Source organism: Embiotoca jacksoni, unplaced genomic scaffold (assembly GCF_022577435.1).
Source record: "Embiotoca jacksoni isolate LCO1_2020_lvr unplaced genomic scaffold, fEmbJac1.0.p SCAF_6, whole genome shotgun sequence".
Classification (NCBI taxonomy): Eukaryota; Metazoa; Chordata; class Actinopteri; family Embiotocidae; genus Embiotoca; species Embiotoca jacksoni.
In genome coordinates this window covers 19,072,799-19,090,002 of record NW_027185414.1, presented here as the reverse complement: position 1 = coordinate 19,090,002, position 17,204 = coordinate 19,072,799, and the positions used below count along the sequence as shown (strand labels likewise).

The window sequence follows — 17,204 nt, the reverse complement described above, 5'->3', positions numbered from 1 at the left end:
CTAAAAGGTTGCAATATTGTTTAAAATCATGGTTTGATGTAGTAAAAAACATAAAAAATATGTATTTTGCAAGCTATATTGATGTATGTTGCAAATACGCTTGAAAGTGGATAACTGATTTATGAACAGCATCATTCACTTCATTTAGGGGTATTTTAAACAAATCTAAGCTTTAAATGAAAAATGAAAGGAAGCTTAGTTTAAACTGGTTGATCCCTCCAGAAATCTCTCCATGAAGGAGAAAACACACCTGGGTCAAAGTGTTTTGGACTAGAAGACATGAGTTTGTTGTGTCAGCAACGATTTAGGACAGAAGCAGCGCTGGAAACACGATCACAGGAGACTCAAGTGTGCTTTGTTATGTTGAACTTATGACACATGAAACATCAATGTCTGGATCACTCACGCTACAATACTTTCACTGAATATTATTGTCTTTATAGACTGAACAATATGATTTAATTTGCAGCATTATTGTGATCATCGATACTTTTCAAAACTAACTGTGAAAACCTCCCCAGTCTCTGAGAAGATTATTTCCTGTGTGGCTTGTTTCTGGCTATAGCAAGATAGCAGAAGAACAATGTTAAAATTCACTTGTATCAAAAGGAGGTTGTTTTGATGCAGTTTTATTAAAACAAACAAAAACCTGAACACTTAAGTTATATATTAAAGATGGCTTGTTTTATATACAAGGCGAATTCTGACCACAGGACAACCAGGAGGACCTTGAAGATTAAGACAGAAACAGGAGAACAGCAGAAGTTGTACATTATGGGTGGTGCACGCGTTTGGTGACGCCCATAGTGGTCTCTAATAAAGATGATAAAAACCCCGTTTCTAAACAATACTAAACCCATGCATCCACTCAGAAAATCAGAACTCCACTCACGGATGATGATTCAAACAAGAATACAGAATTTCCCCACTGGGATTAATAAAGTCAATCATATTTTAATTTAAGGAAATGTGACAGATTTGGATTGAAGGACCGAAGGCTCAGCTTTCTCCTCTGTGGTTTTTACAGCCACAACCGAAGTTTCAAACATCCATCTCCCAGGGTTGAGAATTTAGAGATAGTGCCAGGATTCAGCAGCGGAGGGCAAAGATGCAGGTGATCTCAGCAGCCTGGTCAACAGTGACCATTTGTTTATTTTTCTACACAAACATAACTATCTGTTGCTCAACACACGGTATGTGTGCTACAGAGCGCAGCTCTTTTTCTTGGAAATCACTTAAATTATTGTAACAAACTGCTACAAATATGTCATCCAGCTTCTGACTCGCTCACTGGTAAGAACCAGCTTTCCTTGTGACTCACTAAAAAAAACCCAAAATAAAGCTCCATAGGCAGAAAATAATACTTTACAGATGAAAAGTAAAAGACAAAGCTTAAAATGCACCATCAACCCTCTATCTCCTCTTCTTGTCACTTCTCCTTCTCTTCATTCTCTTTCCAAAATATCCCAAGAGGTGGCCCCCTGTGGGATGCTGCCTCATTTGAGGGCTTTTTACTGTGATGTGCTTCTTAATTAAGGTCACTTCCTGTGCAGGTGCAGTGCATCAGAGTGACTCTCAGGGGCGAATGTAGGAGGACACGAATGGGACTTAATGCTGTTATGCTTGCTGATAGCCTCGTCAAAGTCTAGCTGCTGGCCGTTGATGGTGATGTCCATGCAGCCGTGGTAAAAGGCCGTCACAGGGTTGGCAGGGAACGGGACATTGTCTGAAACAGAGAGAGAGAGGGCGGGACAGTCAGTGAGTGACAGTAATGAGAGGTGGTGGTAAATATAACCCACGAGGAGGAAGGCTATTATAAGGTAGACAAGTAGAATTCAAGTAGTAAAAATACTTGAATTCATCACAACAGAACAAACTAGCAGATTAAGTCCAAAAATGTGAGTTTGAGACTTCTAAAGTCATGAAAAGTAACTCGTGACAAACCTTTTGGCAGACTACAGGCATGGCTGCACGGATTGCAATGGTTTTGATCACTACTATTACTTTGATCCAGACTGAACGATCCCAACGTCAACACATTCCAGTATTATACAGTGTATAAGAGTGACGGTGTAGATCCCCAAAGCTGTACTCTAGCTCCACCATGAGGGTGACATGTGGGTTCTAGCGAACTGTTTGATGGCTTGCCCAGACGTTTGGTACAGTCATTCAGATTCCTCTCAATATTTAATCTGATAATCCGTTGATTTGTAAACTTACACAATCATCTGGTCACAGATATTTGGTTTATGACCAAAATCCTCCACAACAAATGACATTCCCATCGTCCTCAGCGGTACATTTGGGTTTAGTGCTTATTAGCATACGCTAACAAGTTAAACTACGGTGTGATTATCAGAATGGCAGCATGTTGACATTCGCATTAGCAAGCTGAACTAAGTATTATAACTAAAAGCAGCCTTACGGAGCCACTAGTGGCAGCAGAATAATAAATAGAATATCCCATTTAGGTTTCCTTCTTTTCTAATTTAAGGAAATCACAGTGGCTTTATCCTGGTGACCATATGTAAATCAGAAAAATATGGTTACTTTTGTACTTTCTGCTTTTACTAACCTGGTATCCCACCAATATATGTACTGACGGGGTTCTGCATGGTGGTGTTAAGGCGCTGCAGTGCCTCCCGCAGGGCGTCGGACTGCATGTAGCTAACGGTGGAGGAGTTGGCTGAAATCTGGATTCCTGTGGAAGTGACATTCAGCTGCACTGTCAGCCGGTCGGGGTAACACAACATCAGTGAGTCCAGCGTTGCCACGGAGACACCGTCCAAGAACATTTGCAAGTTCTGGAGAATGGAGGGTAATAACATGGCAAGGTTCATTAATGCATGAAGACATACAGAGGCACACACGTGCTTATTTCCTTCAAAAGGCTAATAAATAAACTCACAGCATCGTTTTCTTCCTTTGTTACCACAGCGACCGACAGGGGGACTGTGTTGTTGGAGACAAGAGCGAAGAGGATCCCTGTGCTACTGGACGGACGTATATTCATCTTTATATCCACATTCCAGCTCCCAGAATCACCTAATTACAAACACACACAAAATAAAATGTCTTTTGTCAGGTTGGAAATAAAATAACTTCAGCCATTTCCAGGTTTTTAACCTGAATTCAAAGTGCACATGGGTTTACGTTTACACAGCTCTTGCAAATATCTTTGAATATTCTCTAAATCCCGTGGTTTACCTCTTAAAATAGTCCTAAAACCTCATGAAATATACTGAACACACACACACACACACACACACACACACACACTCACTGAGCACTTTATTAAGAACACCTGCACACCGGCTTATTCAGGCAACTATCCAATCAGCAGCGCAAGGCTTTAGGTAATACTTCAGGAAATTCACTACTCTTTAATCACGGCTTGAATGCCACAACATGTCTGAGTTTTGTTGATAACGAGGGGCAATCAAACATTTCAGACTGTTCTTGTTCCCCTGCGCGGAGCACGGGGAAGCAATAACTTCTGTAAGTAAGTGCTGATCAACATCAGCACCTGTGTTACTCATGTTTTTGTTTCTCGTCTACAAGAACACAATCGTGTTCAATCCTGTCAATTTGGAGACGAATCTCAGAGGAATGTTAACAACATCTTGCGGAATCCATGGCACCAAGAAAAAGAGTGCGTTTTGAGAGCGAGGGGAGGAACTACCCAGTATTAGCGTGGTGCTCCTGGTGAAGTTTGAGTAGGTGTAACAGCTGCACTGGAACCTACCATATCCTGTAAATGTCACTATGTAAAGCAGGTATTCGTTGCACGAGGGCCAACTGGCCGTTTGTGTAAAATGGCGTGCTTCCTACGTTGCTATGTTTCTTCTGGGTGTTATGCTTTCCTCCCAAACCTTAAATATACAGTACACGTGTGGCATCACCCCTCTCGTGACCTTACAAACTGAGTGCGGCTGCTTAATGTCCTGAAGCAGTTAGGATTTAACAAATGCAGACATCACATTTTCCCACAGGGATTAATAAAGTATAACTTAACTTACTCACTGTAGTCTATGTTGAAGTGTGCCAGTCCTTCCCCAGTGAAGAAAGACCCTCGTTCCACGTACACAAAGCAGTGTTTACTCTTCTTCTCCTGGATGACCTCCTTCACCCCGGACGGCCCCTGGTTCATCAGGTTCCAGCCCCGGATGCAGCCGTCAAGTCGAGGGTTGATCTGATAAACGCACAGATGCTTTAAATACCGAATTTTAGCCAACAAATATAAATTCTTACACACTTATTTAACACTGTAAGTATCTATTTCTCTTCTGTAGTGAAAAGAAAAAAGATGATTTAGTTGCGTGCGAATGCCTTCAGACAAGCAGCTTACAGGTTTGATGACGTTGTCCGTGCGGTTCGGCAGACCAGCGATGTAGACTTTGGTCTCCAGTTTGCCGTTAACTGAAGTGAAGAGGCTGTCGGGGCTGTTGATGCTCATCACAGCCTCCTTGCTGATCTTCACACTGATGCTGCTCTCCAGCTCATCCACAGATATCTGCGTAATACACATCAACGGGACTATCAGAACATGTTCCTAACTTTTTACAAACACAATAGCACACGGTTACCACGGAACAATATACTTTCCATCAGTTCAGTTTATCGATTCGCACTTGAGGGACCTCGATGTTTGCCGCAGGGAGACAAGCTGATTGTATGTGGAGGATTACTGGACTACAGCACTTTCTTACCACATGCCACTGTCCATCATTGATGGCTTTTCCTCCGCTGGTAACTTTGAACGTGTGCTGGTTTTTGAACTGGACTTCAATACGACCGCCCCTCAGCCCCAACATGAACCACGAGTCCTGGGAGGACTCCGCGTACAGAACAACTCCCTCTGGGTCAAATGTACGGAAGTCAAACTCGGCTGCAAACCTATCAGGAGACAGACATATAGGCAGTAATCAAATACGACCCTTTTCAGTATGGCCAGTACAGGAAGTGATGACGAATGCATGAGACCCATATTGTCCAGATAAGCTGCCTGGTTATCTCATCATATGCACAAAGAGGGAGCAGCTTCGTGACCTGAGCATCCCTTTCAAAGTCGTTGTGATTTGTGTGCACACGATACATACAGACATGTTGTAATCTTGGCCTGTCTGCCAATGTGATTGCATTCACTCACACCTCCACAGTATATGTATGTAAAAATACACAAAACATCTTTATGATATAAAAAAAAAAAAAAAAATAAAAATGAAGTGCACTTCATTTACAAGTGTGTGTGTGTGTGTGTGTGTGTGTGTGTGTGTGTGATAGACACTTACTTTGTGTTCTCGGGCAGGCGGAAGCGCAGATAGATGACAGGAAGGCCAGCGAACTGCTCCCCCAGGTAAAGCATCTCGGGGTGTTTATAGTCGTGCAGGTCGACGCACACAGGGATTCTCTCGCAGTATCGCTGATCTGCTGCCAGACGAAAACCCTGACGACCATCACAGTGACACTCATAGCTGCCCACTGTGTTTATACAGGTCCCTGCGCACACATTCAGCTCACACTCATCCACATCTGAAACAACCAGAGACGGAAGAATTCACCGGCAGTGCTCTTTGGTTTCATGTTGTTAACTTGAGTCACCTGTCAGACTGTAGCATACGAGTAACATTGGATTGAAGTCTCACCATTGCAGGTCTTTGAAGTGAAGTTATATTTAAATCCCCGGGGACACTGGCACTCATACATGCCCGGTGTGTTGACACATTTCGCTGGTTTTTCACAGATGCTGGAATATAGGAGGCATTCATTCATGTCTGAAAAAAAGAGACACAAAAGTGACAATGGGCAAGATTTGAAATATGAACTGTCTGAGTCCTGAATGGGGGAACAAAAAGGCAAATAAAGGATATGGTGATGATTGCAAGTGTAATTCTGTTGAATGGATGAAATAAATAAATAAATGCGACAGAATCTGTGATACTTCCGCTTTTCAAATCATTTAAACACCGTTATGAGAAGTCTGTCTTGGTGGCTTCAGTGAAGCAGTGAGCTGCTGAACATCACTGCTTTCGTGTAGCTGAGCAAACAAGCAAGAAGCAGAATAACTGGATATTTTTGGAGGCTCAGAGAAAACGTCCATGAGTAAATCCCAAATTGATATTATAAATAGGTTAAACACTGATACACTTATCTGGGAGTTATACCATTTGTCCATCAACATAAGCACTTTGAGGATATCACTCTGGGCTTAAAAAAAATGATGAGGGTCATTTCATGATATTTTATGAACAGAGTAATGAACTGCTTAACTTCCAAGTATTATTTTAACACAGCTATCTCAAATGCTCTGACAGATTTAAAGGTGTTTGCTTGCAACCTAGTGTATACTTTGGACAAAAGTCAACACCCATCACTCAACATAAACATTTAATTAGGGATTTATATGGGCAGGCTGTGTGCAAAAATCATCTGTACAGTTTTTATTTATCTTTTTAAATCTCCACAGCCCATAAAAACAGGAAGAGAGCAAATTTACCAAACGGGGTCTATGTTTGAGAAGACTTTGACCTCAACGGGCATTGGACAAACTCCAGATAAACAGTGAATGAAGTGCCCACACAAAATTTTACAGGACATGTAGAAGTATGTTGAAATGAGACAACAAGTTTCTAAAAAGCAGCTTCTGATGGCTCAGAGTTAAGAGACTGCTGATGTGTTTACTGCAAAAACCATGGGCCATCTTTTCAGATGTCAAGAGCGCTCCACATCCTGTTACACAAGGGTGTTGACCCAGAGGGCGACCAGAGATTTTGTTTTGAAGTGCTTAAGGTTCCACCATGAATATGAATAAATAAACAGGAAGTTATTTGCTCAGCCGTGCAAACCTCTGTAAGAGTATGTGTGTCTTCTATAGGGACAGTACAACACCTGGATGTCTTCATATATACGGGCCATAAACCATTGACACACACACACACACACACACACACACACACACACACACACACACACAGCCTCAATTTGACGTGAGACTGAGTCTTACCCTCGCAGTTGATGTTGTCAATGATGAAGTAGCCATCTTCACACATGCAGTGGAAGCTGCCGGGGACGTTCTTACACTTTTGGTTACATCCTGCTGGAAACTCAGGATCTGAACACTCGTCGATGTCTGTAGGTCAACACATCACACAGCAACATGTATCAGCAGACAGCTCTATCGTTTCACAAGGTTCAAAAGTTATATCAAGTCTACGTTTAGGTGCACAGTATTGACACAGGATGTTTAACATATGGCACAGAGATATGCGCCTATTTAAAGTTCCCATATTGCATAAATTCTGATTTCCATTTCTTTTTTTTAATTATAAAGCAGGTCCAGGTGCTGTATAAACTATGTGAAAAGGTCAAATCGCTCAGTCCAAGAAGAAACACATACAGCCTGTATTCAGTGCCATTTGGACCTTTGTAAGTTTGTGATTTCAAAAACCTTGGCCTCATGCTGTATGTCCATCTTTTTATGTAAAAGAAAACACTGTGCAGTCATTCTGTCACCGTGCTACCAAGCCAATTGGAGCAAGGTATCATTGATATGAACGTGCCAAGAGCTTCAGAGAAGAGCTTAAGAGGTTTGGTTTTTGGGTACTTACAACCACACACAAAAAAATCTTCTTATGGAAATAAAAAAAAATGGAAAAGTGTACAATATGGGACTTTTAAAGTAAAAGCTGAACTAAGATGATAAAAATAACAAACGATGAATGAGAACTCACCGTCCTCACAGCACAGCCCCTTCCAGCCGGGCTTACACACACATGTGAAGGAGGCCTGTCCGTCCACGCAGCGCTCTGAACCCTCCTTGTAGCAGGGAAACGGCGTGCACTGGTTACTGATCTCTGGTTTTGGACAACACACAGGATGTCAATTGCAAGCATTTAAAGGCTAAAGTGCAAACAGTGTTCCCCCCCCCAAAAAAAAAGCCCAGGTAAAGGGCCTCACCTTTCACACAGGTGCGAAGGTCTGATGGGATTGCAGAACCTGAATTGTGGTTGTTGATGCCGACACGATGGGAACCAAGACATGCTGCAACAAAGAGCGAATGTTTGAGGGTATGAACGGGCTAGTGAATGCTAAGTACAAATGATATGACAACATTTAAAGAGATTAAATCAATTCTGAAAACTTACCAACATATTTAGGGTAGAAGTATTCCTGGAAAAAAGACAACAGGCGGTCATCTAAAAAAAAATTTTAAATACAAATAATATTGAAAAGACAACAATTTTGCTATGTTAGTTAGGTAGGTAGTTACGGTAGTTATATTCCCCGAGGGAAATTTTTTTCGCCACAGCAGCATACAGGAAGCAATAGATAATAATAGAATAATATAAAGCAATAAAATAGCAGTAAAATAGCAGTAAAATAGCAGTAAAAATATAAAATATAAAATGCACAGTATATACAGTATATACAGTACAGTATATATCTATATGTGCGACTTATGGAAGACATTTGACTAAAACCATGCAGGCTCACTTTTTGTAACGCATACTGCAGGAAATTAAACACTTTGAATATCATAAAGGTGCCTGGTGTAAAGCTGAAACTACTACGCAATACTCTGACAGCACTTTAAACCATTAAAAAAAAAAGTTTTTTAATTATTTTTGGGGCATTTCTTTACCTCTATTACATAGCTACATTAGAGACAGACAGGACATGTGAAAGAAGAGAGCAGAGGAATGAGAAGCAGCAAAGGTCCAGCTGGCTGAGGGCATGTTGAACCATGTTGAACCATGTTGAACCATGTTGAACCATAACCACCTGACCTCTGGGCTCCCTGTTTAAATTATCTTTAAAGAACCAGCAATTAACTTACACAGACATTTGAAGACATCATCTCGAGCTCTTGGAAACTTTGCTGCTTTCTCACATTTGACTATTTTCTCACATTTTTAATAGATCGAACAAACAGTCAATAAATTACGAAAATAATTAGCAGATTCATCAATATTGAACATAATAACTAGTTGCAGGCCCTGTCTGATCTCTCGCTTGCTTTTTCACGGTGTAAGTCATCTCTGAATGCTCAATTATTCCTCTTCACCATCCTGATCCGCATTTCACCTCATTCACCGTTTGAATTGCTGTTAAGATTGAGGACGTGTTTCCCCTCTCACCGTCTCCGGCTGGTTCTCAAAGATCTCCCTGGCCTCCTCCTTGTTGCACAGCTCCTCGATGCACTCCCTCTCCAGGTTTCCCTTCTTGCTCTCCTCAAACAGAGAGTTGGCTCTCTTGTGCCTGCTCAGGAACTGGGAGGCTGTGTTGTGGCTGAGGACTGGGACAGAAACAGTCATTTAAATATACTGCGTAAAGACACAGTATACAGGGTACAGTATCTTTGTTGTTTGCATGTTTACAGGCATCAGAGCTGAACAAACCATGACGTAACCAGGCACATGCAGCCACAATATAATAAAAGATGACTGATCCCTGTAGGAATTCAACTCCTCTGTTTCCTCATTACATATTGCTCATGGGGCTGCTGCCTGCATGCATGGACAACCTAATTTCTCTTCTATGAATTGGCCTGAAAAAGGGAGTCATTGCGAAACTGTTATTTCCCAGAAATGAGCCCTGCTTGTTGTAATAATCAGCTCATGTTGTCCAAGCACTGTTTCGCGGAAAGGGGTGACCCTGAACTCGTTCTGTTCACATATGCTACAAGTGATTTTTAAAAAAAAAAAAAAAAAAAAAAAAAAAAAAAGCGTCCCTCGCCGCTCACATCCAGACTGGACGGTGTGTTCGTTTCAAAGTGGGGCGAAGAATTTAAAGTGGCTGCTCCGATAATTACTTCACCGGTTCAACATGTTAACCGCAAAACCCCAAATATACTTACATCGATAGGCATCGACGAGCGTCACAAGTAACACGAGACAAGCGAAGGGTTCCCCAAGAGCCCGCTTCTTTCTCCACATAGTCGAGCCGTTCTTCCTGCCAGGCCAAGCTTTGGCTCCGAAGACCAGACTGGCTGAGCAGCAGGTCAGAGAGGGAAAAACTTTATTCTTCCCGAAAGTGTTTTCGTCGAGGGAGAAGAGGTGGTGGTGGTGGGTGGTGGTGGTGGTGGTGGAGCAGCCAGGAGAGCGGACACGGAGGACTGTGAGAGGACGCAGCTAGGGAGCGCTGCTCACGCGGCTCCGCTATTGTTTACTTTCCGTGCATGCGGGCGGTTGAACTCATGCAGAAAATAGGTTTACAAAAAAAAAAAAAAAAAAAAAAAAACACAATACACGACAGGAGGCCCGGAGCACAAAGGATCTCTCTCACACACGCACACACGTTGGAAAGCGAAGACTTTGTGTGGAGCTGGTTGTTTCCAGTAAGTCCAGAGGTAAGAGTGAGTCTTAAACTCAAAATGATAAGTTAAAAAAATAAATAAATAAATAAATAAACTCACAGGTAAAGTGACACGGGCCGTTTTCAACGTTCAAGTGGCCCGAAACGTCTCGCCGTTGCTAGGCAACTGGGGAAAAAAAAATGGCTGCGCGTGCTCCCGTTAAATGTGCCTTTTACGTCAAAATTTTAAAATTCTCACATTTCAAAGTCATAGCAATTCTGTGACTAACTACATTTAAATATGTATAGACTCCTTCAACTTCTCCAGATGAAAACATATTGTCCGAATAAAAAATAGGCAATGTTTTACAAGCGCACGTGTGTGATTAAATTTCGCACATTTCAAGTCATAGCAATTGTATAGATAATTTTTTAATAAAAAAAAATGTTTCAAGACTCCTCTAACTATTCCAGATCAAAAAAAAAAAATATGTTCCACCGGCCCACGGGATAAACATTGACTACTTTTTACATTGTTATTTGTTTAGGAGTTGCTGTGATGCAAACTTTAAATTTAACCTTAACTGTGTTTAAGGTCACTGTGCAAAAACTCTCATTTAACTTTGAAGCATATTGTAACCGGAGGTGCCTGAGAGAACGGTCGACTTGGGCACCTTTTCTTGGCTTTGTATTCAGGCTTTGGAGAATCTATCCCATGATGGAGACTTCAGGCCAATCGTTCCCCTTGGCTGGACCACAAATGCGGATGGCCAGAACATACCTTCAGATTTTAAGCCCGACTCAGTTTCTATTCCAGCACTGGCAACCACAAGAAGACATTAAATCCCCCCCCCCCCCCCCCCCCAGTTTAACACTCTTCCTCTGAGGCTTTACTTTCAAAATCTATGATTATGATTTTTTTTTTTTGCCTTTTCCAGAAAACTGCATTCCCCAGCTTAACATGAAAGTGTTATTTCATGAACTGCTAAATAATTAGACAATTGATATGATCTTAATCCAATGGTGATGCTGTTGAATGACCTCAAGAGGGATGTTCAAACCACATCCAACAGCTGAGCTTTGGCAGCTCCGCGAGGGAGAAATGGTCCAAAACTCCTCCTGAACATTTGGGCTGCAGCTGACATCGCTTATTTGGGGATACTGCCGCCAAAGGAGGCCCGATCAGTTATTAAATTCAAGGGTTCACTTACTTTTCTCACCAGCACTGGGGATACTTAATAGTTGTGTTCAGGAAAGACACCAATGATTTTAATTGTTTTGTGTGTTGGCAGCTCAATCACATTGTGCTACATTTTTCAAGCACTATGACAGAATACTAAAGCCTTTTTCCAATCACAGAAGGCCAACGTGTATTTATATATCATGCCCAGGGGTGGAAGGAAGAGTTCGGATGAGTTGTGCTGGATTATGTGGACCGGGATGCAGCTGCATGTGCTCCAGGGCGGAGAGCAGCAAACACAACTGGAACAGATCCTGGCAGTGAGAGAAGAGAGAGAGAACAGAGAAGAAAGCAAAGAGTCAGGTGCAGTGATCTGTTAGGACAAAGCTCTGCAGTGTGTTAACACTAAAACTCAGGCAGTGTACCACAGTAAGCTCACTTTAATATTCCTGCAGAGGAGCTGGGAGGTGATAAACTGTCTATATTTATTGTACAGTCTTATGTAGGCTAATATCCAATATTAAATAGATATTGGAAAATTATGACATGGCTTTGTTACTCAGATAAATCACATTACGCATTTTCATTATCAGTATGATAAAGTTACTCAACTCGGGTGGAAATGATAAAAAGCCCCATTTAATTTAGTCCCATTAAGTCATACCTGGATTTTGCACGTTAAGTCATGTTTACAACATTTCATTTATAATTATATCTTAATTAGCCTACTTTTCACTCTATCACATTAAAATTGTGTGGTTTAAATTATTTATAAAAGGCTTGTCACAGTTGCAGAAGGGGGAGCATGAAGGTTGGCTAATTTTGTGTCTTTTTTTATGCAAACATAAAAAAAACACTTGATTTCTGATTGCGATGAGAGAAATCTGCTCTCAACTCTGTGTTTTTCTCAACTGTTTTTTTAAGGTTTACATTAAAAAAAAGCTAGAAAACGACTTTCATAGAAGGAGGAGCCAAACGCACCACACAGGGTCGCGGAGGTTAAAGAGAATTGCAACCACCGGTCTGCAAAAACAAAAACAGGAGAAGAGGCAAGACTATATATAGACACGGGGGCTGATTGACACAGGTGGGTATGAAATCTGGTGGGAAAAAGACACAATGGCAGCAAGTAGATAAATGAACTAAACACATGGGGGGGAGTGATTACAAAATAAAACAGGATGTATACCAACTCAAAAGGCAGAGCCATGACAAAGCAGGATTCAAATGACCAATGCAGCACCACAGCTATAAACACAACAACTTACTGAGTTGTATCATCTGACTTATTTAAAAAAAAAAAAAAATGTTATGTACTAAATTAAGAAGTAAAGCAGTGGGCAGAAAAATGAGGCAGATACGACATTTGCATTAATATCGTTTTCTTTTAGTTATTCAGGAAACAAACACATCACATTTTCACCATTCATTCAACTGTTTTATGTACACATATAACAGGCTTATTTTAATACTTTTAAAATATTTGTACAAAATACACTGTTCTCCCTTTATAATCTGTGTTTATCTAAGGAGGCATTTTACTGCAAAAAGGTCAGCAAATGTGCGTTGTTAATTTGTGATCATTTGACAGGCTTATTGAGGGCTTGTTAATATTATTGCATGCTAAAACACCATTATTGCATAAGTCATTCCTTTGTGGGCCTCAACGGTGGAGGAGTTGACGTTACTGTAACTGCCACCACCGCACCAACTTAAGCTGATATTTCTGGGAAAGTTTTTACTGAAAATGATAATAAATATGAGCTTCATAAACCTGGAGAGTTAGTAACTGGTGGAAACAAACACTCACCAAAGTTCAGAGATGAAAGCGATGCTGCTCTCTTTATGTTTTATCAGTGTTGTTACTGTACATAAAATGTTTGGGGAGAATTTATTGGCAAAGTTTTCTCAAAAATGAACAGTGGTTCTATACAAGAGGAAGGAGGAGGATACACCACATCAGGCCAGAGAAGAGTGACAGCGTCTTTAGTATAATTACAGGCAGTGATTGTTTTAACAAGTGATACGCTGCCTTTCCTGACCTGTAACACTGGATTCAATCAATTGGCAATATAACCCGTCCTGTCAGTCACTCCTGTTCACACAGACACAAGCACACACACACGCACAAAACACACATACACACACAAAACACACACACACACCTCAGTCATTCAGTTCAGATACACGGCAAGATTTCTGTATGACAAGACAAAGATAGAAAACAGAGTCAAATTGTTGAGAACCTTCCTGTAGATCAACATATTCGACAAAGAAAAACATGTCATTGGAATAATTGCTCCACTGTTTTTAAAACAGTACAGGTTTTGAGATATATATATATATATATATATATATATATCTCAAAACATATCTAAACAATAATATTTTTTTTTGTTTGTTTTTCAAAAAGTGAATTTTAGAAAAGTGATGACTGGCACTGTTTGGGATCCTGTGATCACGGGAGCACCCATGAGGCTACATAAACACGTGCTTAGTTTGGGAAAATACAAAAATTCATCTGTGGTTTTGTAGTCGTGTGGAGGCTACCATCGCTGTGACTACAACTACACTTCACATGCACTGGTTTGGCGTCAGTGAGCACTACTGAACATGAACGTCAATGAGAGTGGTTGCCATTGGAAAGCATGGAGCAACACAACACAACACAACTGGCTTAACGATGATAAATCCTGTACCTTCAACAGAGTCTGAGGTGCCGTCCGGTAGAGATTCACAGCTGACAGCTTCTCAGAGGAATGCATATAAATAGGTTTTAAACTACATTGGGGAGGGGTGGTGGTGGTGGTGGGGGGGAGGGGGCAGCATTTCCATTGAGCTAACTCACAGAACAGAAGAACCACGTTATCAGGCAGCCAACGGGGCAACACAATCAGTCACACACGATCCATTTCACGATTACAACTCGAGACAAAACTGGTTAAAATGTTAGAATATGGATTAACTAGAAGAGAAGCTAAAAAAAAAAACATTCTTGTTTCTGAGCTGTGATAAAACATAGTCTCTGCTTTGTGATAGTTGAAGAGGTAGCTTGGCTTGAGCTTCTTTTTCTACTTACACAGAGTGAAACAAGCGTATGTACAGTATGTTGAATGGTGATTTTTGCCCAGTGCTGGATGTCTGGAAGAAGTTTTCCATGCTAATAAACCTACAGCTGCTACATTATGTTTAAAGCCACTTTTCTGGAATTACTGATGTTCATCCACCGTGAATGCATGGGTATGCCAAGCGAGGTTTAAACTTCCAGCTGGAATAAACAGGATCCAGACCTACATCAGTATGTGGTAACGCCTCTACAGTCCTATGTAATCCATACAACTATTCAGCCATGAAGTCTCTTTTATGATGCTTGTAATGGTCAGTTTTTGACATTGTCATGGAGGCATTGTACGGGACTGGAAATTAATATTCTGCCTCCCTAATGAAAAAAACAGAACCCCAATTAGCTTACAGTAGCACCACCTGTAACTTTGACTTTGGTAAATAACTAATTACGTGACAATGCCAACAAAAAAAATATTTTTTTTTTTATCTTGATAAACGTGGAATTTAAGGCTGAGCTGTTGTATTGAATTACAGTATTTGGGGGCCACTTTATTAGGAACACCTGTAATGAATGTACAAGTGTTTCTAATATCTACAGAAGCTGGTTTTAAGGTTGGACATTATCTAATGTCTTTGTTCATAGATGAGAACAAGATGGAGTTCCACTTATCAGCCGTTTTGGCTTACTTTAAAGAGAAGCTGCACTTTGACATCCATAAACTCATCCATACTGAGCAACATACTGTCCAACAGCATACAAAAATGTTGTGTAAGCAGGTAGAAAAACGCCACTCTACTCCTTGAACCTAGGTACTGGTCACACAGGTCAACAGAACAAGGCTTCAAATGAAACATGAAAACTTGAACCTATACATCTGTTAGCACACTGTTGAAAAGGGTTAAAAATGAGGGGTAAAATTGTGCACGGAGTGATTTTTGACAGCTAGCGTGAGGCTGCTCTGGGCTGTGCTTGGTCCCGACAATCCCTTCCCATGAACCCCCCTCCCCCGACCTTCACGGCCTTCTAAGGAGGTTGGGGCAAAGCTAAAAATGAAAAAGGTACATGGGGACAGCACCGCCCAAAGAGGGGGAAAATTACAGTCCTTCTTCCTTCTAAAGTTTGGTCTGTCAGACGTGAAATACAACGGAACAATTCAACAACCATTAAAACAACCAAACAGGAATCAAACAGATAAAAGAAGCTTTTTGAAAGTGTGCTGCGAGGCTTGTTCATCCATAGTTTTGGAGGCGATTAAAGTGCGTGTTGGTCACTGTCAAAACTGTCCAGTGAAAACGTTTGTTCTCTCGTCACATCACAGAAAGGAGACCCAAACAGATGTATGGTGTGATTATCTCTTCATTCGTATCCCTCCTCTCTTCCACAATTGTTCCTCTTTTTTTTTTTTTTCCAATGCCGATCTGAGGTCTCCGGATTTGGAGCGATGCACGAAGAGACACTTCAAAAAACAGTCCATCTGCGCAGCTCTTTCGGTCTGGCAGCGAGTCTTAAAACTGTTCCTGAACAAATCAGTAAATCAGGTGATACCAGTTGCCAAACCAGCATCTTTGCCTCCAGAAATGTCTCTAAAAAAGGCGGTTTTGAACGGGTACACTGCATTGGAAACAAGGGAAATGATCTCACCTGATTATTTTTTCTTGTTTTAGGAAAAAATAAAGATTTAAAACTCAAAACTAAATACAGAGCTTTGTTAAGATGGATTTTTCTGTGGTAAAGAAAAATATGCTGGTTCTGGGCTTCATTGAAACAGTATACAGTGCCGTGGCTAGATAGAGTAGGTGGAGCTCTCTGACTGCTGGCGGATGTAGCACTGAAAACTCTTGTCTCCAATCGGATGTTCCCTGGAGAAACAAAGAGAAAGATGATGTGATGTTTAGTTGTGATTGTCAGGTGGTGAGGTGAGCTGGAGGTCAAAATAGCCACAAAGTCCAAACTAAAAACTAAATGTGACTGGACAGTAGTGACAATCCAGGAAACAGCTGACCGTAGTAGGTAAAGCGATGATGTAAGAGTTATTTAAAAAGTTAAAAGTGCTACATTTCATTTCCACCTTACTTTGTACGTACAAAAATAGGAATATCAGGAAATTGTGGACTGTGCAATTGCACCACCCGCCGGCTCAAAAAAGAAGTTACTCTGTACTGAACTAGAGCCTCCATTGCATTAAAAACACAATAATATGTATTTCATAACATAACAAAAAACATCAAACCACGTACTGGCTGCCAATCTTTGTCTTCTTGAACTTGTCCCGTTTGTACTTGGTGTGCTGCTGCTCCAAGGTCTGCACGGCCGAAACGATTAGCTTCAGGGTTTTGTAGGTTTCCTGGGGGTCATCGATGACAAAGGTGGAGTACTCCTCCTGTTCGGGCCCGTCATACACAGATTTACTGCCACAGGCCTCTGCGGGGGAAGACAGGCAGCGGAGTGAGAGGCAGGACAATGTGAGAATAAACACAGAGGATAAAACCGGCTATCGCACGTGCTCACAAAAAAACCAACCCCTCTGTTGCCAGTGACTGACCTTGCATCTTGATCAGTTTGGTCATGTACGTGCTGAACAGGGAATAAATCCTCTCAGTCTCTCTGTCTCCGTCTACGTCCAGCTGGATGTTTGCTGGCAGACCACTGAAAACAGATGCATAC

General features: G+C 41.2%; 2 protein-coding genes across 3 annotated transcripts in view; both read right to left on the bottom strand.

Moving 5' to 3' along the window:
- Window positions 1-613: 613 nt before the first annotated feature.
- Window positions 614-10,099, bottom strand: pros1 (protein S). Its single transcript, XM_069173367.1, has 14 exons — window positions 9,857-10,099; window positions 9,138-9,295; window positions 8,145-8,169; window positions 7,957-8,040; window positions 7,731-7,853; window positions 7,004-7,129; window positions 5,646-5,774; window positions 5,292-5,532; window positions 4,710-4,896; window positions 4,349-4,513; window positions 4,024-4,192; window positions 2,909-3,045; window positions 2,576-2,804; window positions 614-1,726 (listed from the first exon to the last, which is right to left on the bottom strand). Exons 1-14 carry the CDS (start codon window positions 9,933-9,935, stop codon window positions 1,539-1,541), a joined length of 2,040 nt encoding a protein of 679 aa, XP_069029468.1. The 5' UTR covers window positions 9,936-10,099; the 3' UTR covers window positions 614-1,538.
- Window positions 10,100-12,092: 1,993 nt separating this feature from the next.
- rasa3 (RAS p21 protein activator 3) overlaps window positions 12,093-17,204 on the bottom strand; it is a 40,186-nt gene continuing 35,074 nt past the window's right edge. For both annotated transcript variants that reach the window (XM_069173363.1, XM_069173362.1), the window contains exons 22-24: window positions 17,083-17,186; window positions 16,778-16,961; window positions 12,093-16,399 (exon numbers count right to left, since the gene is read on the bottom strand). In XM_069173363.1, coding sequence (XP_069029464.1) covers window positions 16,324-16,399; window positions 16,778-16,961; window positions 17,083-17,186 — 364 coding nt within the window. In that variant the 3' untranslated portion in view covers window positions 12,093-16,323. The remainder of the gene's footprint in view (window positions 16,400-16,777; window positions 16,962-17,082; window positions 17,187-17,204) is intronic.